The 26,817-nt window shown below is 41.2% G+C and overlaps 1 protein-coding gene across 4 annotated transcripts in view; it reads right to left on the bottom strand.

Annotated features, from left to right (window-relative positions):
• The window catches only part of col12a1a (collagen, type XII, alpha 1a), a 57,583-nt gene that overhangs the window by 7,580 nt on the left and 23,186 nt on the right, over nt 1-26,817 (bottom strand). For 3 of the 4 annotated variants that reach the window (XM_040136619.1, XM_040136622.1, XM_040136621.1), the window contains 35 exons: nt 26,228-26,373; nt 25,595-25,724; nt 25,271-25,407; nt 23,941-24,070; nt 23,708-23,847; nt 23,311-23,443; nt 23,075-23,098; nt 22,112-22,251; nt 19,208-19,337; nt 18,858-18,997; nt 18,639-18,768; nt 16,605-16,747; nt 14,888-15,017; nt 14,516-14,658; nt 14,207-14,336; nt 13,428-13,547; nt 13,156-13,302; nt 12,882-12,998; nt 12,612-12,764; nt 12,378-12,452; nt 12,134-12,273; nt 11,831-11,954; nt 11,521-11,664; nt 11,127-11,291; nt 10,824-10,862; nt 10,538-10,676; nt 9,700-9,842; nt 9,076-9,185; nt 4,163-4,318; nt 3,801-3,878; nt 2,854-2,940; nt 2,270-2,323; nt 1,683-1,778; nt 1,231-1,284; nt 193-246 (listed from right to left, as the gene is read on the bottom strand). In XM_040136619.1, the coding sequence (XP_039992553.1) occupies nt 193-246; nt 1,231-1,284; nt 1,683-1,778; nt 2,270-2,323; nt 2,854-2,940; nt 3,801-3,878; nt 4,163-4,318; nt 9,076-9,185; nt 9,700-9,842; nt 10,538-10,676; nt 10,824-10,862; nt 11,127-11,291; nt 11,521-11,664; nt 11,831-11,954; nt 12,134-12,273; nt 12,378-12,452; nt 12,612-12,764; nt 12,882-12,998; nt 13,156-13,302; nt 13,428-13,547; nt 14,207-14,336; nt 14,516-14,658; nt 14,888-15,017; nt 16,605-16,747; nt 18,639-18,768; nt 18,858-18,997; nt 19,208-19,337; nt 22,112-22,251; nt 23,075-23,098; nt 23,311-23,443; nt 23,708-23,847; nt 23,941-24,070; nt 25,271-25,407; nt 25,595-25,724; nt 26,228-26,373 (4,121 nt within the window). The remainder of the gene's footprint in view (nt 1-192; nt 247-1,230; nt 1,285-1,682; nt 1,779-2,269; nt 2,324-2,853; nt 2,941-3,800; nt 3,879-4,162; nt 4,319-9,075; nt 9,186-9,699; nt 9,843-10,537; nt 10,677-10,823; nt 10,863-11,126; nt 11,292-11,520; nt 11,665-11,830; nt 11,955-12,133; nt 12,274-12,377; nt 12,453-12,611; nt 12,765-12,881; nt 12,999-13,155; nt 13,303-13,427; nt 13,548-14,206; nt 14,337-14,515; nt 14,659-14,887; nt 15,018-16,604; nt 16,748-18,638; nt 18,769-18,857; nt 18,998-19,207; nt 19,338-22,111; nt 22,252-23,074; nt 23,099-23,310; nt 23,444-23,707; nt 23,848-23,940; nt 24,071-25,270; nt 25,408-25,594; nt 25,725-26,227; nt 26,374-26,817) is intronic. The other variant, XM_040136620.1, reaches the window with a different exon arrangement.

Below are 26,817 nucleotides of genomic sequence, written 5' to 3'. Positions count from 1 at the left end.
TTGGTTCAGCCCCAAGTCTGTCATTTGAAATTACATTTATAAGTATTATTTTGGCTGACACAAGTGAGAACGTGCAGTGTAGTGGCATTATATCTGTATAGCTGCAAAACATGCACTTAAGCAAGTGTTGGATCCATTTCTAGGATTTGAATACAAGTGTGTACACCCAGCAGGCCTGGAGGAGGATCTTACCCGCGCTCCGCTTGGCCCAACGGGGCCCAGAGGACCACGTGGCCCAGGAGGACCCTGGGAAAAAAGCAGACAGACTTAATTAAATACTAATGATCAACAACACCATATTTATACAGTTCCCTTCTGCCTCTGCTGGTGTAGAATTTACAGAAAAAAATCCTGCAGTTTTCTTATTATTTAGCCAAAGATAATATATAACCCTATTACTCAACACTTGAACAATCTTTCTCTTGTCAGTTGAAACACCATGTCTAATTTAATTGTGTATTGATAGCACTGTTATAATAGGCTCTATTGTGTAAAGTTACTAACACAAAGATGCCAATAGGCTCTGAAGATCATTGAATGGGACTTTCTCCCATGTGTGAATTTGCTTATTCAGAGGCCAGAATATCCAGTGCCGAAGTTCTCTGTAGTTGAAGGGGGGGGGGGGTGTATGCATGGGTTGGCTGGATGACCTCAGCTGGATGAATGAACAGCTGCTCGGCCAAGAGATGGCTACGTAATGCCAACCCACTCAAAAATTCACTTCCACCAAAAAGTTCCCACGTAATGTACAATGGCTTTTGCTCAAATTGAATCTGTCTCTGCCTTGATAGAGCAGTGATATCAATAATCTGAAGAAGCTAAAAGTTAAAAAGTTTTAACTTTGAACTTTTATCCAAGAAGTCCCCCAAATGACATCTACTGTAAGGCAAAGATGCTCAGACAGTTTTATGGACTTCGCCAAGTCACAGACATCTTCAATTACAAGGCTCGAGAGGAATATGTTCCATTCCCTATTCCCCCTTTGGAAACATGAGTTTGCACTTCATAATGATTTAACGGCACCACTGGCCTTCTACAGTTTGTCAATCAAACTGGGGGCTGATTTTAGAGTGTGGGTATCCCTGAGGATGGCATGGTAAACCTCCCACTCAGAGTGTGGTTTTAATATCGCCATGAGGACTGAATCCAGTCTCCAGTAGCAGCGCTGCTCTCTATGGATAGTCTCCTGTTTCCTGTTCATAAACCACAAAATGAGAGGGGAGTACTTACTTGCAGACCAGGCAGGCCCGAGTCTCCAGGATCTCCCTTTGGTCCCGGGCGACCCTGAAGGCGGAGGAGGAGGGAAAGAGAGGTTTGCAAGACGCTTTAGTCTTTGTTTTATCTTTCTTAGCTTGTGATTGATTTCATGTTTTGACAAGAACATCCCTAGGTTAGAAAATAAAGAAGCAGTCTAACTGCCTTGCTACAAGTAGAGTGGACTGTAATGTGTTTTGACTGTAGTTGTAAATCCCACTCACTGGTGGATCTGCAACAGAAAATATTTCATCTGCTCAACAACTTTCACACAAACTGCACATTCATATGAGCAAATATGAGCACTAATCATAAGTGACAGTGTATCTCATATACATTGAAATCCGTCTACCACAGACACTTTTTCTTCTCTTTGTTTTGTGTTCCTAATGTCATATGTGAATGGTCTGTAGTGTAGGTAAACTTACAGGTTCTCCAGGTAGAGACAGTCCGTTAGGGCCTTGTGGACCTGGTGGTCCCATTGCACCTGGGAGTCCTGGCTCACCGCGTGGACCCATTGGACCCTACAGCATTACAGCAGACATAAAACAAAACAAAGCTGTTACATAGCCACTCTCTTACAAAAGAACCCCCAAGACAACTAATGACAAATGACGACTAATCAGACAGACTTTTACTGCACAGATATAGAAAATGAACATTAACAGTGTTGGGAAATGGGCCTTTAAGGTGCTTCACATAGGCTCCCTTTAAATCAAGTTGAGAAAAAATATACAGCAGGGTTCAATAACTGGATTCAGATGTGTGCAATTTCCTTGCAGGGCAATAATAGCTTCTGAAATACCATGACAATGAGAAGTTGAAGTCTATTATGTGTGGATTACCATTACTGATAATGTCAGTAAGCTTCACTGGCTATGAACTGAGTCAGATTATTCTTTTAACACCAAATTTATAGTAACAGAGTTATGAAATCAAAGCAAAAAAAATAAATCCCCCCCAAAAAACACTGATAACAATTTACATGCTTTAAGTGATGTTAAGTTTAACTCACAGTGTTGCCGGATTCTCCTCTATCTCCTCGTGGTCCCTTAGAACCTGGGCTGCCCTGGAAAGGCAAATAGCCAGAAACACTGAGTGAGTGTAACAACAGGAGCAGATTCCAAAACCCCTAAAACCGCGAGCCCTACAAAATCCTTGATGGGACTTAGTGAGGTTACCAGGCATACATATTCCAGACTTCTCCTCGAGACATTTTTAGCGTTTTCCGACAGGCATTTATCTTTTGACATGTCTTCCTAAGCCCATATTTCTTTGTATGCCACTGATCTCCTCCTCTACTGCTCTTTCCAGAGGAAAAGTAAATACCACTCCTGATTCAAGGGACATCCTCAGTCTACTGAGGTTCAAACTGTATAACAGGCAAATGTCAAAAAGTTCTTCATAGCTGTAGGGTCACTATAACACTATGACTTTCTCTGGGGATCAGCAGAGGAAAGAGGCGTTAACATCATCATTAAAACACGTGTGACTGCTGAGAAAACATTTTATCAGGTGAAGACAGACAGAGGAAGAGGAGGTGAAGCTAGACAAGAAGGCATGATATAGTAGTGGGATGTGTCTGGATAGTGTCTTTACCGTAGGTCCAGGGGGACCCTCAGGGCCGATACTGTCCTGTGTGCATGTGCACGAGTGGGGAAGGGATGGGCACTTGGCCTCATCTCTCTGAAAAGGAAGACAGAAGATATAGAAATTAGAAAAAAATAAATAAATGTGCAATTGAGTATTGTAAAAGTCCCTTTACTCATAATTGAGACCATGTCTTGGTAATCTGCACAATACAAGGGGTAAAACTGAAAATCTGGACATTTTCCTACAGTATCCTGGCAAACTGCAGCTTTGACTTTGCTTGTAGTTTAAAAAAAAGAGAGTTGAGAAAGCCAGCAAAGGTCATGATGGAATAGTGGCTCATGCTGAAATGTGACTGGAATCAGCAAAGTCAGCAGGGGGGCTTTAAGGCCAAAGAGAGCCAGCTGCAAACCTTGTTCACATTTTTGGAAAGGAGTCTTTGACATGATAAGTTATATAACACTGCATTCATTGATGTGATGTATTAGTATCTGATGCAAATTATAGATCAATTGCTTGTAATTGGATAAATGTGCTTGCATCCGGTCTTTAACACAGTGTATCCAAATAAATATGATTCACTGTCTGCTCTGTGATCTAAAGGAGAGCTTGTTTTCATGTAATTGTGAGGTCATGCTGGCAACAGTCCAGTTAGCACAATTACAAAGGATACAAGGTTCTATTCAGTTCAGCTGAGGCACTTTCTTTTCAAGCAGCAATCTAGTTATCAGCCATGCATTTCGACTAATGACCATATCAGTTTAAAGATAACCTACTCATGCATACAGTATATACAATTGTAATGGTCCTCTTACCATTAATTCTAAACCGCTAACTGTAAAACCTAATATAATGGTCCTGTTTCATTAAAAACTGGCAAATATTCCAGTGGTGCACCTATAAATGACCTTTTGACCTATGTATTTGTATGATTGCGCAATGACACTTGTTCTTACTGTGGCGGGAAGGTCGCAGCATCTGTCTCGGCTGATCCAGCTCAAGCTGCAGATAATATCGAACATCTGGAGCTGGAACTACACAACATAAGAAGGGGGAAAACATCCAGGGGTGTTACAAATGGCTCCCATTCACAATGAAAATGTATATTGTTAAAAAACAGACAACAATGAGCCCCTCAGAGAAATAGAAAGATGGCGGTTTTCATCCTTCCAGCAGTCATTGGAAGCAGTTAAAAAGTAATTGTGCATCTACACACAAGAGGTTTTGGATATTCATTCTTTGGAAGGTTGTGAGATGCTCTTCCAAACGTGTTTTTCCAAGCCTTTGTGTTTCTGAGTATGACTTTATTTTTGCTTACTGTTGCAGACTCCCTCCTTCCTCCAGACTTGACCAACTTGCCAAGCACTTCATAACCGTCCAGTGTGATGTTGTTGGCCTCCTTGATGGTCTTCTCAGCCACCTCTTGACAGTCCACATTGAGCTTGACTTTCTCTGGAGAGATGGTGATGTGGAGCTGCAGGAGGGAGAGAGCGGATGGAGAGAGGTCACTAAAAAAAAAAAATTCTAGTCTTCTCAAAACTTCACAGCTTCCAACTTTGTTGCAACACAAATACTTGGCAGACTACTAAGAACACTGCAGCTTTTCAAAAGCTGGGTTTGGCATTCATTTCTATTTGGAAGGGGCATGATTGCCCTTTAATAGAGCAGAGAAATTCTTTAAGAAAGTCCAACCATAAGGCTAGAAACAACCTCACTGAACCTTTATAAACCATGTTGTCTGAATCATATAGAGACACTGATAACAGATTCCACATAACTGCAAGATTGTTTAGTCTTTGCAGAACCATGTTATTATAGATTCTGATATTACCTCAGAGTGGTTACTGATTCAGCATACAACTGCTGTTTGAGGCCTCTGCAGATTTATGACCATAAAAGAGGAAATATACAACAGTTGGCATTTCCGTGTAGTATTAAAGCTGTAGTCAGTGACTGTATAACAACACGGCATGACAAAGTGCCAGATTTTGAAGTTTCCTGTCCAGAGAACCCAGCTCCACATCTTGAAATGATATCATTTGCGGTGTGCCATCAAAAGTCCTACACGTTCCATACTTTCCCCTCACAGTTGCACTTTTTCCCCTTCTCAACAGTCAGACACGCTTTCTTTATGTCAGGAAAACCAAGCTACCATTTCTTTCTACAAAGCCATAGCAACCACAGACTAGGCCATAGTTCTTGGCAATCAATCCCAAAATTACAGTTGACTTCCTTGGCAACAGAACAAACCATCTTGTGGACCGCAAAGAGAGAGGGGTGTCGCTTATCCTCGGGTCCTGGTAAGGATATATTATACCATGATGCTCTTATGAGGACTCTCATGAGGGCTTACCAAAACAACTTTGGATGATTTACTGGGATGGCATGTATATATTACCTCACTGACCAATAAGTAAACACAATAAAAACACTTCGGTCACTGGAAAATAAGTGTTCAGGAAAACTAGCTTTTCAGTCACCACTGCTCCCTCCGATGATGGTACTTGCTGTTAATCTGGTCCCTCTGCAGCAAAGTGTTGACAGATGAACATTTGTCATTCATCAATTGTTAGGACAGAGGGTTCCACTGTGTTTTGCTGTGTCGACACTCTACATATAGTACATGTGGTAAGGTTTCATGATGACACCATCTCTGCACAATGATTTCTATAATATTAGATTTTATTATTCTTGGTTTTGTCATGACTGTTCCTCCATTTTTATAACCCTGAACACTGAAGGCCTCACCTCCCTAATTTCATGCATGCACTCATGAGCTGTTGTGAGTCCTCTCTATAAAAAAAATGCATCTAAGATTGAATTAGCTTTTGTTGAGAATAAAAGGAAATAAATGTTCAGTATAGAATCTCCATTATATTGGAGGTTTAATGCAAATAGTGCTAAGACTGCCCATGAAATCTGCAGTTGGGCTGATCATTTATGTACTGTCAATCTAAATGGGAAGGTCCCAGTCAGATCGGGCACATGTGAACAGACAAGGCACCGTCTGTTTATTTGGTTAGAGAAGTTAATTTATAATTGACTGTTTTTCTAGTGTGGATTTTAGGGTCAGTAAGTCTACTTGTCCAGGTCACAGAAAGAAGACTTCTTTTCCAAAAGAAAGTTGTCACAAATGAAGAGCACAACGAGTGCAGTCAGTGGATATTTTGGCAAAGTATCCATTAGGCCAACAAAGAAGTGAGAACCAGCGTCAAGGAGTGCTTTAGCTTTGTGGAGAGTTCCATTCACCTCCCCCTTCTGTCCTAATTAGTGTATGCATATTTTGGCACAATCTTCCCCGCTGTGTCCCTGAAAGGAAAGTTTGAAAGACTGAGTTCAAGACATTTTTCGAGAAACAGTAAGGGTTGTGTATTTTTCAGCATGGAAGCAAACTGCAGTGCACTGATCAGTGACTACAACAACTTCCACCAGTCACTATGACTTATGAAAAACTTCTTCTCTTCAGTTAACAGGAAGGTTCCCAGTACAGACTCCCACCCTTCCAGTGTAGGAGGGGATTCCCCAGTGGGGTAGTGAGTGGGTAGCATCTGCTTAAGTCATCTTTGAGAGCTTTACCACATGTTCATCGAGTGGTAGACCAAGACCTCTCCAGCCTGAGTTACTCTTTATTCACTAGCAAGAGGAGAGAAGCCAAATCTGTGAGCTGACTCAGGAGTGCCTAACACGGCTTTAGAAATTGTTGAACTCCTTATCTTAAAATTACAAATTAACTTCTAGCTAGCATCAAAAAAAATTTTAAATGAATGTTTGTTTAAAAAAATGATCTGCATACTGATCAATTGAGGCGACTGACAGAAAACTGATTGGCAACAATTTTTGACAGCCAATTTATTTTCTGAAATAATTCTTCTAGGAAAAACCACAAAATTTCACCTGTTCCAACATCTCAAATGTTAATAATTTCTGTTTTTTCTTTGTCTTCTGTGATAATATACTGAATATTTTTGGGTTTTGGACCCGTTGGTCAGAAAAAACAAGACATCTGAAGATATCACCATGGCCACTATGGGAACATGTGATGGGCATTTGCTAACATAGTCTAAAGAATTAATCACTTAATTGGAAGAATAATCTGTAGAATATTCAATAACGAAAATAATCCTTAGGTGAAGCTCTGATTGGTTAACCTAAAATTTAAAAGTCAACATGTGTTTTTATGGCATTTTGTTTTGTTTTTCTTCGCACATGGACAGTAAGCACAACTGCCATTTGTGTCAAGCCTCATCAGCGGTCACTCTGGTTTCAGCACAGACACACACACATACAAACACAGACACTGAGGTCACTCTGTAATAGCAATGGACAAAGTGTTGGGAAACCTCTGACAACATGTAAACACACACCACCACAGCAGTCGGCAGTGGCACTTACTCAGCAAATAAGCAAATAAGCAGCTAGTAGACCGCCGCACACTCGCCAGCTCACAGAACAGCAACTACCGCACCACGAACTAGTCACCCAGTGTAAGTACAGACTACAGTCTCCACCGGAGACTGATAGAGCACACACACATACGCACATGCAGATCAGGCTGCTGTCCAAATACAGCAGCAGTGATGTCATTTACATCCGGTCCTGAACCAAAATTTTCCAGTTTCTCATTCATTCATAACTTCCTCCTACAAATAGTTGTGTAGATGCTAAATGGTCAAACTGAAAAGCCATTTGCAGCACGCTCTGATTTAGGGGCCAATATATTGCTGTCATCAGTCCCTCAGTTCAGAAAACTGTAATATCAGGAAATGGGCAAACTTTGATGTCGGATAAGACCCCGCTACATTGAAAAAGGTCATTCATTGTGATTACTTTAGAATTAGGGGGGAAAAAGGGATCTGTGTCCCAAATAAGCGGCACACTGTCCTTGGGAACAAACTGTTAAATGCAGCTGGACGTGACTTTGAGCGCATTGGAACCAGACATTTTTCCTCCAGTGACGAATCTAGCATCTTAAGTCGATCCAGGTCGGTATGAAAATAACTGTCCTTCATTGTTCTACTCTCTACACCCTACTGTGGTGGAACATAACAGAGGATGTTTTATATTCGCTGCTACTTTGAGTTGGACTTAAATGCATTTGATGTGTATTTTCACCCCCGAGAGTATCCATACTATACAGATACTATTTAAATATATAGTTATGCAAACTATGAGGGAGTTCCATCTTAATTTCTTGCATGAAAGGCAGGGCAGATGTTGGCACGGATCAGTTTCAGAGTGAAGAAAATGTTTCATCGAGACATTTGGAAACATCTGGATTCAACCTATTAATGCAGTGATTGCAATGCTTGCATTTTTCAGCCAATAACGTGTATTCTTGCTTCCACAACTACTGAGTGTCCTTAATGCATCCTTACACTCTTATACCCTCTGTCATTAAAGCCTGAGAAAAAAGTGTAAAGGGGCACTCTACTTATTTCCCACACAAATTGTAGTTTACTCATCATGGGAAGTGCTATTCAGCCTGCGAAAACAGCTTTATAATGTCTTTTGTGGCTTTAGAGAAGCTTTGTCAAGTCTAAGAAAAGCCCATTCCAAGATAACTCTGATGACCGATTAGGGTTATTTTGGACTGGGCTTGTGACTTTCATCAATTTTGGAAATTATTTTCCTAATCTATCTCCCATTTCTCTGTGAGTGAAATACTAAAGCAGTGGAAAGCCCTTTAAAGAATTACTCTAAAGTCTTCTTATTTAGAGAAAATTATTTAGACTTGCGATCTGCTCTTCAAAAGCTTCATGCCACTTTTGAACCAAACTCAAGCTGAACCCTAATAAAAATCAATGCAGTCCAAAGCAGATTGGTTTGGAATTCACTTAACAACTACCAGGGTAGTCTCAAGTCTTGATGTGGTTCAGACCTCCATGGTTAACTGTAACAATTTGCACATTACGCTGCTCCAACCTCTCCTTAAACGTATTTATAGCCTCCGCTATCCATTCATCAAATTAACTGTGCATGGTCTAAAAAAGCTTAATATCATATTATAAAAAAGGCCCAGAAAACCACATTGACAGTAAACTGACACTCTTAAGTTGGATAGCAGGGAACTTTTGATAGGTAACATGGTACAGCTACATGGCATTGGCTGTTTGTCACATCTTCACATTAAAAGGTAATTCAGCCAAATCAAATGAGGCGTTAAAATCACACACAGACATGCGAAAAAGATTTAAAAACAATATGTGTGAAAGGAATTGAAATTGTGTTTACCTTGTGGAAGCTCCCATGGAAAACCCTCTTCACTTGCTCCTCATTAAACGTGGCCCTCTGGATCTCTCCTCGGGTGTCCTTGTTGTAGAACGTGATGGTTTTGCTCGAAGCTGAAAAGAGCAGAGTCTTTGATGAATCCCGGACAGTGTGTTACGATGCGGTGGCACGCAAAGCACAGACAGGACTATAGAGAACACATGGTTGTAGAGAGAGGAGCGGGATAAAGAGAAGGCTAGGAGGGATTAGGTCCATGCCTGTAATTATTTGCACACATTTATCACGTGTGCAAGCGCACATTTGTAAAACATACTTACTTAAAAATAAAGGCTTTCTATTATAGAATAAAGAAGTCGAGCCAAATCCAACATCAGAATCAAATTCAGAGTAGTGGATTGAAGTCAGTTATATGGTTTGCTTCAATATCCTTCCACTGCCTTCTTTGTGCTCCCTATCATATCTGACAAAGATCAATTAACTTTAACTATCTGTAAATAAGGTAAGAGTTAGAGAGAGAAAGACAGTGGCTTAAGTTGTTAAATAAAGAGTGTAAAGTTGCCTATATGTTGGGTCGGCTACAGCAGCTTCGCCCACCAGCTGAGCGCCAAAACACAACGGGAGGCTTACGGTTGACGTTGAGCCCGACCTCGGGGTTGTTGTTTTTGTCTGCAATCTGCCAGATATCGAAAGGCTCAGAGGTCGTGTCAGGCAGCAGGCGGAAGAGCAGGATAATGGTGTAAGATGGGGGAAGACCCTCCGGATGTATCTCCCTGTTCGTGTTAAAAACATACATTGTGATGAGTCATGAGTCAGAACTGTGCCCTCATTACACTAGAAGTCAAAACATCACATATGAGAAAAGCACCCTGTCACACAGGCTGAAGAACCTGTACTTGATTGCCAGTTTTCCTTCTGGCCTTGCAGAAATTGTCCACATATTGAAAGCATTTTCTGTCCCGTCTCCTTTGCTACAGTTCAAAGCATTTCCATTTGTGCAGATTAAGCCAGCGGCTCTGCCCACGCACACAAAATACATATCATTATAAAGATATTAACAAAGTATGCTGAAGAGGTTTGGATACTCCAACAGTTCTCCAATTTCCTTACACCAGTTAAATGGGGCCTAATAAAGCCAACAAGCTCTTGACCCAGGGATGATCTGTTTGCTCCAAGTATGAAGTAGGCGGGAGGAGGGATTTTTTAATTCTACAACCAAATTTGTTTTGCTCCATACACAGTTTATTCCACAAGCTGCAACAACAAATAGCTAAGGGCTTAGTGCCAAAGGGCACTAGGGAAACCCCTCTGACTCTGACTACAGCAACATCGTTATGGGAAATGACTGTGGGCTGGGCAGGATTATAGTGCACGGGAGATAAGACCAATAGGCGGGGAATATGCCCATAGTGAGACTCACACTCCCTCGATTTGACACATACACATACTATTTAGCATCAGGTCTTACTTGGTGGGCTGGTTCAGGAAGGAATCCTTGTGCAGCCTGTAGGCAATGTAGCTGTTGAAGGAGCCCGGCTCCATGGACACACCATTCATGCCAGCGAATGTCCGGTCTGTGATGTTGAAAGCCTCCAGCATCCTGAAGCCTGGAAGGGTTAAAGAAACATTAGCCACGCTGAGAACATGGAAAAAGAAACATTGGAATAGTGAAATAGTAGCAGAGCATAATAGTAATGTAGTAATGCCTCCAAACTCTTTACTGGATTAGTTTTATGGTGATGTTGTAGGCTTACCAGGCGTGGTGAATCCATCGATGTAGATCAGAGGGCAAGCTAAAACATGACAAGAAGTTATTAGGAGTTGGAAAAACTGATTAGGGTTTAAAGAATGTAGTTCATCTTTCTTTATTTATTTCCCCTGGCAGTAAATCAGCTGAATGTACATCACTGGGTGAGCTTCCTGTTCCCTGTGCAGGTGCACTATTCAACTTCTCTTGAAGCTACAAAATCAAAATCCACAGTAATGTTTTCGTCTTGGAATGCAGAAATACTAAACTATAGTAGTGTTTTAATGATATACATTAATCTCTGCCTTACTGGAAGTGGCTGTTTCACAGATAAAGGTGATCAGGTTGTCCTGGATCTTGGCAAAGGCGTCATAGTCGTCTACTACGAACACATGTCTCTCACTGGGTTTGCTGCCGATATTTCTCAGCTCTGTCATGTCAACATCGGCCACTCCAACCACAAACACGCTGTAACCTGTGGGGGCAAAACACACACACACACAAAGACCCAAAAATAATAAAACACGATTGTTAAGATTCCAGTAACCACCAGCAGTTTCATCACTGTAGGAATTAATACAAATTATGATGATAGGAAATCGTAGTTTGGGTGCAAACAGTTCCACTACTATACTGTACATATGTTCTGTAAACACAGCTCAAACCAAAACACACATGAAAATGATAAATAATTCCACACAGACCAGAATGCTGCAGTTTCTCTGCACTCTTCTTGACGTCATCCTGGGAGCGTCCATCTGTGACCACCACCAGCACCTTCGGGACGTTCCTCCTCATGCCACTGTCTGAGGTGAACACCTTCTCATGCACGTGCTTGAGAGCAATGCCTGGATGAAGGTGGAGTAAGAAATTGGATCAGAAAGAGATCAGAGAACAATTACAAGCAATTCACTGCTAAGACGGACTCTGGTTTGTTTCACACTACTCGAGAAACGAAATCTTGTTGAGTCTGAAGTGCACTGAATCAATACAAGTGAATATTTTATGGTGTACCTGTCTTGGTGTTTCCTCCTCTGTAGCGGACAGTCTGCAAAGCTGACAACACTATGCCCTTGTCATGGTAGGTGTTCAGTTTGAACTCTGTCTTGGCATCATCACTGTACTGCACAAATGAGACCTACAAAAAAAACATACAAAAATTATAAGGATACGACTAACAATAAAACACAAATACAAATGACAAAAACACAACATTCAAAACTACACTGAAAAAATACCTCTACAATCATCATTTCCCAACCAACTCTATGGAGAGACAAACATTACTGAAAAGACAGCACCGAGATTTATACTGACCTGCATGCCGCTGGGACTGATAACATCAAAGGCTCCAGTCATGCTCGTGACAAACTGGATGACCTTATTGAAGCTCTCGTCTCCAATACTCCAGGAGCCATCAATGAGGAAGACCAGGTCCGCTTTGGCACCTTTGCACACTGTGGCCCAGGTGCAATGATGTTAATGTGAAGAATAATCTCAGCTAAGATATAAGACTTGTTATTTTTTAACACACAGGTGCATATGTCAAAGTTGTACTCACCTTCTAGCGCAGGGGGGACTGTTGCTGGAGCAGGGGGGGTTGGAGGCTCGGTTGGCACCTCTGTGGGTTTGACCACTGCAAGACAAAACAGAGACAAATGCACAACATTGACGTACTATACTGTGGCTAGTGAGGAAATATTCATATAACGCAAAAAAAAAAAAAGACATTCTAATAGCTTTTACCATCCTCTCATACATTAGCATTGCGCTGGCATAGAAAATGTTATCTTACATGTCCTCTCCTTGATGCTCACTCCAGGTCCCTCAAGGTTGGGGGTTTGGGTGTACACAGTGGCATTGTAGAGAGTGTCAGGGGTCAAGCCATCAAAGCAGTAGCTGCTCTCCGAGCCTCTGACAGTGATCTCCTGAGCTCCTCTCTTGGAGGCTGGAGAAGAGGAAAGACAGAAGAGAACAGAGTCCAGATTCATCTTGCAGTAATGCAACATATCTAGAGTCTACTTCAACAAGGCCTCTTTATTGTGTTACTGAGTACAACACTTACTGTCGAAAGGATTGACTTTGAGTCTGTAGGAGGTAGCTGCTCTGTGAGGGGCCCATCGGATGCAGAAAGAGTCATAGCCTACATTGTAGGTGGTCACGTCTGTCACATTCAGGTACACTAAAGGGAAGCAAGCAACACGACCATTAGTACATACAGTATTTCTCTTGTGTCCAGCACTTATTTGCAAGTCAATAGTTTGTATCGTCTACCACTCAGTACTGGAATCATCTATTTAATTTTATGCACGAATGCCTGTCAACCATTTTTCACTTACATGTGGTGCCTTGTCCAATCAAAGGTGCACTGAAGCCTGTGTTGTACTGTGCCAGCACTTTCAGGTCATAGGTGGTTCCAGGTTTCAGGTTATGCAGGTGATGGGTGGTCACATCTCCGACAAACACCTCGAACGACTCATCAGAGCCTGAAAAGAGACATAAATATTATACAAGTGCCTTTGAGCAATGCAGTGTTCTGTGTAGTAACAGCTTAAAAACTATATTCTCCTGAAGGTAACACTGCTTTATCCACATAAAAACATGCCCATACCCTCAGGCTGGTAGATAAGCTTGTATCCGTTAACCCTGGAGGGGGCGGGGTCCCAGGCCACCCTGAAGCGGGTGTACCACTCATCAGAAACACGGAGGTTCCTTGGGCCGAGCATACCCACTGTGGGAAACAGGACAGGACAGCACAGTAAACAAAGGCTTCGGCTCATTGAAATGGGATGCAGCTAGTTTGATTTTTCAGTTTATTCATTGTTAGTGAACGGTAATTACTGTATTATAGCCTATTATGGTTTTTGAATTATCTCAACGTGTGGTTGAGGGAATGGTAAATTCAACCGAATCAGAGAAATAATGAAAAATAAATAAATAAATAAATACATAATTAAGTAGGCTCAAGGACCCGAGCGGCATTAAGATATATAATAGGATTTATTTTGTTTGAAAAGCAAAATTGGGCAAGACACTGGCCAGCACTGTAAGTACAAGTTCTACAAGACTGGAACACAGCCAGTTCATCATTCTCTGGCAAAGGCATGGTGCTCTCTTGCTCTTTGGCCTCCATGAACAGTCAAGAGTTTCACTAATTCCACTTTTGCTACAATGATTCAAGATCCCTTATCAATGGATCGGTCTATTCAGATTTTCTGCACACTGGTGGGTGAATGTGTGTGTGCAGTAGCGTAGAATGTTTTTAATGCGGGTCTGTCGATGAGCTTAATTTCATTTCCTTAAATGGTCTCTGCATCAGTCAAAAGGATACACACAGGGTGGAGCGCAGTGAAGTACACTCATGTGGTTGGAGGGAGGAACAGTTTGTACCTGTGCGTCCATCTCCCTCTAGCACTCCTCCTGGTCCATCAGCATAGATCGCAGTCACTTTGATATTATACGGTGTATCTGGATCCAGGTTCTGCAGGATCACATCGTTTCTGTTTCCTGGTACTGTAGTCTACAAGAGGAAAGGGGTGTCACATTTATAAATACATTAATAACAGAGAAAATCAAGTGCATATTAGGGGTATTTTTGAATAATGCGAATTAGTTCATCACTCAGTTCATCGAAAACTGAAAAGAGTGAGGAAAGACAATTTATTACACTGTAATATGTGGAATTATACTCAAGCTTACGTATTCCTCGATGGGATCTCCTATGGTCTGGGCATAGGTGATGCGGTATTGCATGACAGGACCTTCAGCATGTTCCCAGCTCACAGAGAGAGTAGTGGTGGTGGGGTCGTACACACGCATGTTCCTTGGACCACTACGGGGAACTAAGCGTGGAAACAATAAGAAAGAAGAGTTTGTTTGTGCTGTTCATTCCAAACATCTCCATGTCCCATGTGTTGTCTTTTTGCATGATACAAAAAATTAGGCTAATTGTTGATTACTGAAATACCTATAATAGATCTGCATTTATACTCTAAGAAGCTTAATACACAGGGTCTTCAGATGTTTTCCACACTCAAAGATGGTCTTTAAAACACTGGCCCAGGTTCTTACTTGTCTTTCCATTATCAGTGATAGTGGGTCCTTCGCCATCGCTGTACAAGGCGACCACTCCAATGTTGTATTCAGTATCTGGGAGCAGCGGTTGCAGCAAGGCTGTGGTGGTGGTCCCTGGTACCACAAGCTACACAAAGACACCAAACAGGTCAGGAATCAACACTGCCGCATGTGTAGACTTAAGCCCTAAACTATGTTTGGCTCAGTAAAATCAGACAAAGATAATGTGAATAAACGTGTTTATTTTATAAAAAAACTAAGCAGTGGTGTAAGGGTGCTTAACATGATGCAGTACAGTTCCCGCCAAACACATACACAAAAAAAGACCTTTCCCTTCTCCTCTGACAGCTGCTTGTGTTGTACACTCTCTCTACTCCCTTTTACTCAACAGCCTCTTGCTGTCAGCACTAAGTAAAAGGAAGAGTCAAATATTCCTTAGATGTTGGGAGGTGTGGTGGTGGTGGTGGGGTGGGGGCTTGTTTGACAGCCAGCACCACTGTTTAACCCAGTCTGACAGTGAAGACGGCTGATTACATAGACACCACCTCCTCCTCACCCCCTCTGTGTTTTTGGGTTAGTTAGCTGGACAGAGTAAGGCAAGAGCTCCTTGAGGACTCTGGCCTGGTGATAACCTCTGGGGGAGGGATGAATAGCTGTGTCAGAGGGGTTATGTGCGAGGGACCGTACCGTATGTGAGTTTTTGACCAGCAGGTGGGTGGGTGAATCTGCTTACTATGTTTTCATGTAAATGCAAAAACATCTTGCTGTCTGCTTTAGTTCTCTTTCATTTGCATCACTTGCACTCTGCTCCCATCCATCCTGGTCAAAAACTTACTGAGGTGGTTGAGAGTCTCAGTATAAAAATAATATCACAGGCGACACTGGTAGAGCTGGTAATTCATGCTACAAATCTCCAGCTGGTGTTAAATTTGATGGTGCTGCCTAAGAAAGACCACATGGTCAATGACGCACATCATTAGCTCCGTCCAGGGAAAAGGCTTCATCCTGCCATAAATGTGCTAAAATATAAAGATAAAGGCAGAGTTCACCTCTCTATCAATAAAGAGGAATATGCCTCAATCTTCAGAGATTGTTATTAGGGATCCAACGCAGAAAGACTTCTTAAGGGTGCAGTCTTTCTGACAGATGCTAAAGAAAGCTAAGAATGCAGTGTAAAGTTACACTTCAAAAGTTGTTTGTGGTTTCTTTAACCGAGAAAGCCTTTACACATGAAGATATGGGCACATTGGTGCCAGATGCCACATACCGTGTAGAGAACAAGAGTTGCCATTAAAGAATTTCTCCTTTAATTAACACGTCCTGGTCTAAAGAAAAGAATTCAACCGACAGTAACTGCACTCATGTACCATTTGATGAACAGACTAATGTTTTGCTTTCAATAAGTTCAGGATGAGGCACTTTCAGCCCCATTGACACACAGTCTGCTGTAAATGCTGGTAAAAATGGGTTGCTGTTTGGGCAACACCTCCACCCAGATGTTCTCTAAGTCCCCTCTATCTTAATGAATCCCTCGTTGTTTGTGTTTGTATAATGTTTTAAGGGACTTAGCTATGAGATCTTTGCTTGTGTTGTAATGAGTAAATAAAAACTCTTTTTAGTTATGGGTACAGTTGTACACCTACTGTAAATGTGTTTTCTTTGTATGCATATATGCTAAACTAAATTTCTTCCTACACAGTGGATTGACACTCACCGACTCAGAGGGCCTAGTGCCAGTCTGAGGTGTATAGATCACGCGGTACATCTGGACTGGGCCTGTGGCAGCGTCCCAGCGAACGTTCAGACTGTTGGTAGAGGGGTTGAAAACCTGGATGTTCCTGACAGGGCTACGCTCCACTGCCGAGCCAGGAATGTTGGGTGGTTAGAGGCAGAGGCAAAATGGAGGATGTGAAAGGTTAGGGTCAGGGTCAGGGTAAGGTAAAGTAAAAAGTGGGTGCAAAGTGGTGAGAAGAGTAATGAGAAGAAGGTTGGACATGGAGAAAAGAGTGATGACAGGGTAAGGTTAAAGGTTGACAGCAGATTTGGAAGACACATAGAGGGAAAGGATGAGATAAGGCAGAGGAGACAAAAAACAGAGAGTTTGATTAGGTCAGGTACTCGTAAGTGGAGAATGGACAGAGGTCAGTTAATGAGAGGTTTAAACCAACAATTACACAAGAACAAAGCCCATAATACCGCTACACAAATGAACTTACATTTTTATGTATTTTAGTATTTCCCTATTCTTTTTTGTGCTTTAGTACTTTTAAGTTTTACCTTAATTGACTTCTTAGCAGACATCTAAATGTTACCTTTGTAATGGTCTACCCTAGTCTTGCCTACAGTCAGAAGAGCCCAATGACTACATGAGAATGTTTCAATAAAATGGGAACAATACTCCCCAGCAAACAACAGAGACAAGTTTAAGACATTACTGCTATCAACAGGAGACGTCCTGTCAGGGCCCTAAAGGTTAATGAAAATGATATACAAGGCCCATGTGCAGCCTGGTGTGAAGCCTGCCTTCCAAAAAACAAAAGCAGATGTTTAGAGGCGTTGCGCCGCTCCCCATTATAACCCCATAAATGCAGGGGAAAAACATAGTGGGCAAAGCGCAGTGAGTGAGCTTCTGTACTTTTCACGGACTAAAGCCTGTTGCCCAAAAAGCTGCTTTGAATTTGAAGGCACAGTTAACCAAGGCTAGCAATGTTAGCTCAAGTAGTGAAAGCAGATCCCTACTTAGAGTGAATGAGATGAGAATAAACTGAAACACTGCAGTTTGTACTTGACCATATATTCTACAGAGGCAACAGTGTTACAGGGTTAGCAGTAAAAAGTTTTGTAGCAGTATGATCTGATATACTGTACATACTGTATAAGAGTTTGGTTAACATGTCTAGGAAAAAGCCACTAAACATGAGGGACCATTGCTACAGAAGAGAAAATGGGGGTAACAGTAGCAGGCATAGAGCATGCCCTTAGCCAAGTGAGTTCAGAGCCATAAAACATATAATACTATCCATTCATTTCAAACTCCCTTTCTGTTTCTTTTTCCCAAAGGAGAGCCAATTACTCAATATATCCCCTCCCCCATTGCTCAGCCCCACTATTATCCTGACCACTACCCTCCATTCCAACCTATAAATGGACAATATTACAGTAAGTAGAGAGGAGACACCATTATAATGCTGCCAACCCAGAGGAATTCCTTCCTCCGCAATCACCCCGCAAAAAGCTGACTCATTCCCTGTAGAGGTTGGTGGTTTTAAACTGTGGAAGAAAATGGAAAATTGCTGTTCTTAAAAGAAGTTCAAACTTTGCTGACTGAGCTTAATGGTGTCATTTTATGTTATTTTTTTATGTTACATGTTACATGTAAGGTGTGGATTGAGTGTCTATTAATGGCATTTAATGTATGGCTCAGTTTGGCTTGCTTAAAGAATTTAAAAGGCCTTGGATGATATCATGAAATAAATTGAAGCTTTCTGACAACCAGAAACAGAAAGCCAGCAACTAAGGCCAGTAAGTTCATTCTGGACAGACATGAATGGATTCCTGACTCAGGAAAAAATCCCACTGCAGTCATGCAGGATGTAATTCTCAGAGGTCCTCTTCCCAGTCTGCATGGGCTATTCTAAACCCTGAAATATGTCTTCCAAGGATTTCACCACTGCATCTAAACTTCCCTGGATGGAACACCATTGTAAGTTGTTACGTACACCAGCGACTATATGCATGCAGTGCTTACATGTTTTGCCATTCTCAGACATGCGTTGTCCCTCTCCAGCAGAGTAGACAGGAACCAAAGTTACAGTGTAGACAGTATCAGACTGCAGGTTCTTCAGCACAGTGTTGTAGGTGCTGCCTGATACTTGCACCTAGAAAGAAGTACAGCAAGACATACATCACTCTGCATTCATTTTGTTGTTTATACAAATCTACAGTGTAGAGCTATTCTCCAGCTTACCATCTCTTCATCTCCTCCAGCTGCAGGAACATAAAAGACCCTGTACTGGCGCACGATGCCCTCAGCAGCCTCCCATTGGACATTCAGGGTGCTAGTGGTGGGGTCAATAACCTGCAGGTTCCTAACACCACCCAAAGGCTCTGGGGTAAGATAAAGGTATTATACAGTTAATATTGCAAACATACAATAATAGCAACATCATTGCAGTTTTGTCTATAAGCTTTAGTACTCCATGAGTGCACTTAGACATACTGTACCACACTAAAACTGTAAACCTTTTAGACATTTATTATAGAAACTGCTATTATCAATTGTCCTTTGGGGAGAACACTAAGAGGGAGACAACTTACTGGTCTTTCCAAGGCCGTTAAGCTCTCTGCTGACTCCGCGGGCATAGACAGCCACCACAGTTATAGTGTATTCAGTGTCAGGGGTCAGCTTGGGAAGCAGGACAGTATTCTTCTTCCCTCCAACCTGGGTCTAGTTGGTGAAGAATAAACGTCAGCGTCCTTGTTTTGATTCTTCTTAATAAAAAATAAAAAACTATTATTATGACTCTTAAATCAGTCACTGATGCTGTCAAATGCATGTGAACCCAAGGTGATCATATTGAATGTAGACTTAATGAATTTTGCTACTTAATCCACAGTTTACTAGTTTAGTTGGCTAAAAGTTAACGTGGCTATTCATTCTATAAGAAAGCTTTTGCATTTCATCAAATTACTACAAAATATCATCCTCTTGCTAAAACTTTAAAAACAACCATTTGCAACTCTGGAATCTGCTCAGGGAGAAGATATTTGATCTGTTTTTGATGGGATAAAGAGTTTAACAACTCTCCATGGGTTCCTTAAATTGATGTAACTAATCTGATGGAAAGAATTCTACCTGAAAACTACTAGAGCGTCAATATATCAGAGGAGGAATGTTTTGAGTGTTTTTGGACATGGTTAGTACACAGCGCACCGGCCAAGGTAAATCTGTACGCTGATTGCTGAAACAGTCGGATGTCTTCTCATAACAATCATGACTGGTGATGAATTTACTACACTGCTTTTTTCTTAAGCTATAAGGACTGGGGATATAATTCTAAGAGAGATTTGAGAGCGTGTTTGCATGTGGATTTGTGTATGATAATGTATGTATACATCCGCTTTAATCCTTTGTGGATTTGTTTGATCATTGTACAGCTCTCTCAGGCCTTCTCAACCAACTGACTAATACAGCAAAATTCCCTGTGATAGCTGTCCTTGTTGAAATCCTTGCAGTGAACCAAGAAGACTTGGCTAATGTTAGCTTGTTAATTTCCAGTTTTCCATCAACTTTTCAGTGTAATATCGCCTAGGCGATAAGCACAACAACAATTCATCAGATACTAACGTGGAAAACTTTCCATCTTGTGTTAAAAGGGAAACTAATGGTCAACAAATGACCTACATAACACCAGCTGAGCTAAAGCTGAATCCTTTACAAAACTTTTGATAGGGTAAATTATAAGAAAGAAAAATAGCTTATGGACCAGTGTGTAGGATTTAGTGGCATCTAGCGGTGAGGTTGCAGATTTCAACCAACTGATTACCCCTCCCCTCAACCCTCCCTTTCCAAGTGTGTGGGAAAACCTGCGGTGGCCTTTAGGTAACGTAAAAACACGGAAGAGCCAGTTTTTGGTTTGTCCGTTCAGGGCTTCTGTAGAAACATGGCAGTGCAACTTCGCAGCCTCCATGGAAGAGGACCTACTCCCTACGTAGATATGAAGGGCTCATTTAAGCTATCGGAAACGCAACGATTCTTAGTTTCAGGTGAGTATAAACTACTGAAAACATAATCATGAACATTATTTTCCATTTCTGCCAATAGAGCTCCTTAAATCCTACGCACTGGTCCTTTAAACATTTAGATGCTTCTACAATATGCCATATGTCGGATGCCGTCTGGGCCTTATTAAGATAGGTTGAAAAACAATGGAATAATATCCACTGTGCAGCATTTTAAACACAATCTGCCGTATAGTATATGACATCTGTGGCACAGTATTCTCTCATTAGACATAACTAAACCTCACTGGGAAAGTGCATTCCATATTTCATGTACACACACACAGCTGATCAAATAGTACACATCACAAGTGAACCATTACAGCACAGTGCAGATAAATGCTTAATCTCATAAGCATCTCTCCACTTTCCCCCCATAGAGCTGTTAAATTATCAAAATGTGTCATGTGAACTTTGTAAAACATTTAAATTTTAGCTCTATTAAGCAACTCGTGACTTCCAATAAATGCCAAGCAGTGAGGATGAAATATTTCACTAGAGTTGGTTGGAACATTTAACATTGATTTAAGGGGATGTTTCACAGCTTGTCAGTGTGGCTACCGGTCTGTAACCTTGTGTAGGAGTGTGTGCATCAGCACTGTTTAGCAACTCTATAGTCTTGCTTTTAAGTCTTGCTTTTGGAAGCAATGAGAAATGTCTGACAGCAAATTGAAACCAAAAGTTCAGCTGTCATCCAAAAAAACTTTTGTTCAGTAAGGCAGCCAAAAATGCAGGACCATCAGGAGACAGTCTGCAGTGTCAGGAAACACTGAGAAATACTAAGCAGGATTTTGTACACATCAATGCTGCCATATCCAAACAAAAGATTAAGAGACTTGACTTAAAATAAACTAAAATACTGCATTACCAGGAGCAGATGTTTAGCTATATACTTATATTGTGTGGAGGCAAAGCTGCTCTAGAGGAAAAAGAAAATCCACTGACTGAGTTACCATTGTTTGTCTGGCCAAGTAAGCTAGACTGAAGTCCAGTGAAGAAGACAAGGAGTAAGAGTGAGGAGCAGGCAGCTAGTATTTTAAAGCTTAGTGGTTCTGCTAAGAACTGAAAAATGGAATCTAAATGTGCTAACGTATCCGCATTTCCAAATCAGCCTTGTTGACCTTCCAAATTAAACTAGGTATACAACACTTTCATTGATATTCCTTGACACTCATCCTCTTTCTTCAGCTGTATGTACTGTCTTTTCAACCAACTGAAATTCCTCTTATAGATATTAAAATTGAACCTGTAACTTGTGCTACTTGTGCATTCAAGATTACAAGTTGGTTAATTTACACTCCAGCTGTTCTTTAACAAGAACAATGAGATTACTTGAACTTCATGAGATATAAAATGCTGCACTGTATTTAGTCAAAATATGATAGCAGTATGAAGACACTGTGTACAGGTGGCTGTCTGTTGGTCTGTTGTGTGACTTACAGTCTGGCTCCTGCCCCCAGATGTGGGGACATAAGTGATCCTGTAGTTCTGGACGCGACCTGGAGCTGGATTCCACCTGGCGTTCAGACTGGTGGTGGTTTCGTTGAACACAACCAAGTCGGTGGGAGGTGCATTAGGTGCTGGAAAATGCACGCACACACACATATAATTATTACAACCATATCAACATGCTTATCTGTCATTTGTAGTAAAAGAACTCTTCCGAAGGATTTCCATAAAAATATCTTTTAAAGACACAGTCCTTGACATTTTGGTCAGTCTACGTTAAGATGTATATTCTTAGTCTTGAATGCCTCAATTGTCATCAAAATATAAGTTGATTTACCTCTAGATAATGCCCTTTTCTTGTGGTATAACAAAGCAGGTCTACCACTCATTTGTATCAAGGACTGCAGCTTTAAAGAAGAAAAGACAATCCACCTCTGGGATCTTGTCTTTTCTGAAGTAGGGATGGATTCTCTTGAACAGCCATGGATCGAAGGCTGTTCAAGAGAACAGCCATCAAGCCATGGATTGATGGAAAAGATGACAATGGATGGAGTGATGAATGCATGGATGAATGCAATGCATAGATAGATGGATAAATAGATGATGGATAATGGGATGGGCTTCAAAAACAGGGACTGAAATCCCTGTTTTGCAGGGCATGCATAGTTGAAATCCATCTATTTAATTTGACTATGTAAGAACATACTCATGAACAGCCGTGGGATGAATGGCATGGACAATGGGACAAACAGACGACGACAGACAAATACATAATAAAACCAAATGTGTCAGCTGTAGCACCATTGGAGCGGTGGATGGGTTAAGGGCCTTGCTTGATGATGAAATGATGGTTGTCCAATGAACAACAGTGCTGATGACTGGTTGAAATAATAAAACATGCTTTCATCACTTGAAAGAAAAAGCATCCTCTTGCTTTACCACAAATGTACTTACTTGGCCTACCACCTTGCCTGGACACTATAGAGGCAGAAATAGAAAGGTATAATAGGCATACCCTTCACTGAACATTTCACTCAGCATATTTCCAGCAGGTAAAATCAAAAGGTTAATCATTGGTCTAGCCTTCCGTCCAGATCCAACACAGATTTTGTCCAGCAGCTGAATAAAACAGTGTTAAATTGCATTGCTATTAAGCTGTCATCACAGAGCTGCTGGAGTGTGTATCTTACATGTCCTCTCAGTGCCCAGCAGATCCTCGCTCTCTGATTCATCTGGATAGATTGCAGTGATAGACACATCATAGGGTGTGTCTGGCTCTAAGTTCTCCAGGAGGTGGGTTGTCTCATCACTGTTCACAATGGCCTAATGATAAAAACACAAACACAGCAATGTGGGAAGGTTCTTGACTAAAATTTTAGCAAATACAGACTAAAGACAAGAAACACAAGGTCCATAGTAGAGTGTTTATAATTGGATTGGTGAAACTGTCTGTTTTTTAGATGTTCTTGCTGCCTCCTCCAGGTCCTTTCCAAAGCATCGTCATTGAGCTTACTATGGGACTCTTACAGAAATAACAGCATGATTTATTAGAAATGTAATCATCTTGGAAAGTTGGTTTTCTCTTACATATTCGAGGCTGGTCTCTCCCTTCTTAGTCCAGCCAATGCGGTACAGAGCAACATCAGGGGCTCCGTGCTCCCAGCTGGCTCTGAAGCTGGTCTGGGTAACTTCTGAGAATCGTAGGCTCTTTGGGGCAGGAACCACACCTACAGAGTAAAAGGAAGGAAGTTAATTGTGATCTCTATATCCATGAGAATCCACATCCACATTGTCATCATAATAATAATTTTCACTCTTACCAGTGATTGCCTCTCCCAACATTGGCTGTCCAGTTCCCCCGTCATAGATTGGAGTAACAGCTAAACCATACTCAGTCTGTGAGATCAGGTTGTCCAGTTGTCTGTCAGTCACACTTCCTCCCACTTCCAGCTATAAAACAATCAACCAAACTTGTTAAATATTATTACATGAAATCAATGATGCAAATATATAGAGCTTTGCAAATTATATTTGAAATTAAGAAGAACTTCAGATGTTTTCTTCTTCAGAAAAATTTTGCCAAGTACTTGCAAAACTTTAATTCCATTCTCAGTGTGTGTTCCCAAGAACATTGGCGACAGTGGTAATAAAAAGACCTAATAAGGCTGGTTGGAAACTTGACCACAAGATATAAACTGTGCCTGTTTCCAGAGGAAAACGGAACAAATAAAACACTCAACAAACAGCAACAAGATACAAAATCTGACCAAACACCTTGAAAACCAGCAAATACCATACTAGTTCTATTGCTCTATTCCATTCCAAGGTTTATTAGCTGAAGATCAAGAAATTAAACTTTAGGGATTCATTGTCAACACCTATTAACAGTTGCTGTATGTTTGTCTGAATGTTTGCATTTTCATTTGAGTTGTAAGTCTAAACAGACACTTTATTTGTCTCTCAGGACCACAAAACCATGCAAAAGGTTTCACTCTCTGTCCTGCAATCTATGCTGTGAGTGGTATACTGTCACGTATTGGACTCTATCACATAATCCAAGGTCAGACATGACATTCTGCTACTTTCTGAGCAGTAGGTTCTTCCTTCCCAATTCTGACAATCACATCATCAGCCCATGAGTCACTTTCACATGTGTGTTTCCACCCAAGGAGCTTTGAGGATCACCTCCACATGATTTATGGCTAAGGAAATAGCAAACGGCAGACGACAGTTTGTTGCAGTGGCCCAAGAACTCCCAAATGGGGACATGCAAGCATAAAGTATTTGTCTAGTCCCTACGACCCTAACCAGCCTTTAACCCCCACAAAACCATGTTCTGATAGTTTCATAATCTTTTCACTGGACTCCAGAATATTCCCTGATGTCCATCCAACCAGCTGCAGTCTCCATTATGTAGTCTAAGCCAATAATTTGAAGGATCAGTCAAAAAATATCTAGATAAATTCACCACCATCAAACCTAATGGCTCAAACAGACAAAAATCTCAATGCAGGTAATGTAGGGAAGAGCAGAAGGAACAGAACTGGTAAAAAAATAAAAAAAAGGGCTGCTAACACCCTGTTTATGTATATTTAATTGGTTTAGGGATGTGAAAAATGCAAAGCTAAACAGGACTGGAACTAAATTTACCTCTTTAGCTTCTCCATCCACAGGCTTGTAGGTGATGAGGTATTTGCGAACAGGACCAGGAGCAGCATCCCATATAAGCCTCATGGTGCTGTGGGTGACATCACGAACCCTGAGTTCGCCTGCAGGTGGCAGGGGCACTGAACAAGGAACAGAATGTCAGTGTTAGTTTCAGGACAGGATTATATTTGAATGAATGAATGAAAGAAGATAATCGTGAGTTCACAGTGGCCCCAGTACATCAGATATCACCAATGAACATTAAGTTATATCAGCTTCATTAAATATGCATTAATGAAATCAATTCACGATTCAGTAACTACATACGGGTGACTCCCTGATTGGTCAATGGTCCACTAGCTGATTCTCCATGCAGGGCGAAGAGGGAAAGCATGTAGGCCGTGTTGGGGAGTAGCTTCACCAGCTGGACATCAGTTGTATCTCCTCCCACTCTGATCTGCAAGGGGACATAGATAGCGACATTTGGATAAGAACATGAGAAATGTCCCTTTGCGGCGCATCTGCTGAATCCAGTTTTGACTCACAAGGTTTAACACCTCGTGAACAAATGATGATGTTCCCTTTGCAGAGTGAGCTCATGGTTCACCCACCCCTTTGTGACTAACAATGTCCCTCTGTATTTTCCCTTCTGCCTTGTCTCCTGAATGGTGAGCAAACACTGGTAGCTTTGTAAAATGGTATTTCAGTGTGTGACATCTGTATTTTGTCAAAAACTACTGACAGTTTGATGTATTTGGTCAGTTGTAGTGTTTAATTATGTGTTCGCATGTGTTTGGTACATATGAATGTGTGCAAGCATGTGTGTTTTTGTCCACCCATAAAAACATGTGCATGTGCTAATTTTTACACAGTCCAAATCTGTCATATCCACAGCTGGTTGGCTGCATGCCCTTTTGCTCACTGACACTGTGTTCTCACTGCTCTCAGAATGGCTCTTACCTCCTGCTCCAGGGTGGGCTCAGTGGCATTCATGGTGTTGTAGAGCAGCATGTAGCCATTAGCACCATCGACCTCCTCCCACCTCACCCGCATGGTGGTGGTCTGTTCATCATAAACGTCCATCCGCCTCACGGCACTCAGGGGCACTGGATAACCGAGATGACAATTAGTAAATATACCTCACAGGATTACATAGATATTCACATTTTTCTCATTACGTGTTTTTGATTTCAAAGAGTTTCTCAGGCTTATTTTGTATGCCATTAACACTGTGCAATCTTAACAATCAGTGCTGTTTTATATGTCCTATTTAGATACCATATAACACTATTAAATCTCTGCTAGTTTAGATACATCTTAAAAGAAACAAAGAAAGAAGTCAAAATTGCCCTCAAACCCCAGTAAATTAATGTAAATTGTCTAAAAAATAGCATCTAATTAGGATTTACGATTGCTATCTTTTTGTGGCCACATATGGTTTTATAAACAATACCAAGATATATTTTACCTTTGAACCTTTGATTAATGGAGACCACACAGGAATCACATTCACTGCGTGCGTTCAACTTGTGTCATCCAACTAAGCCAGA

This window comes from Xiphias gladius, chromosome 10, assembly GCF_016859285.1.
Source record: "Xiphias gladius isolate SHS-SW01 ecotype Sanya breed wild chromosome 10, ASM1685928v1, whole genome shotgun sequence".
Lineage (NCBI taxonomy): Eukaryota > Metazoa > Chordata > Actinopteri > Istiophoriformes > Xiphiidae > Xiphias > Xiphias gladius.
The sequence above is the reverse complement of the archived record's forward strand: the minus strand, read 5'-3'. Positions and strand labels throughout refer to the sequence as shown.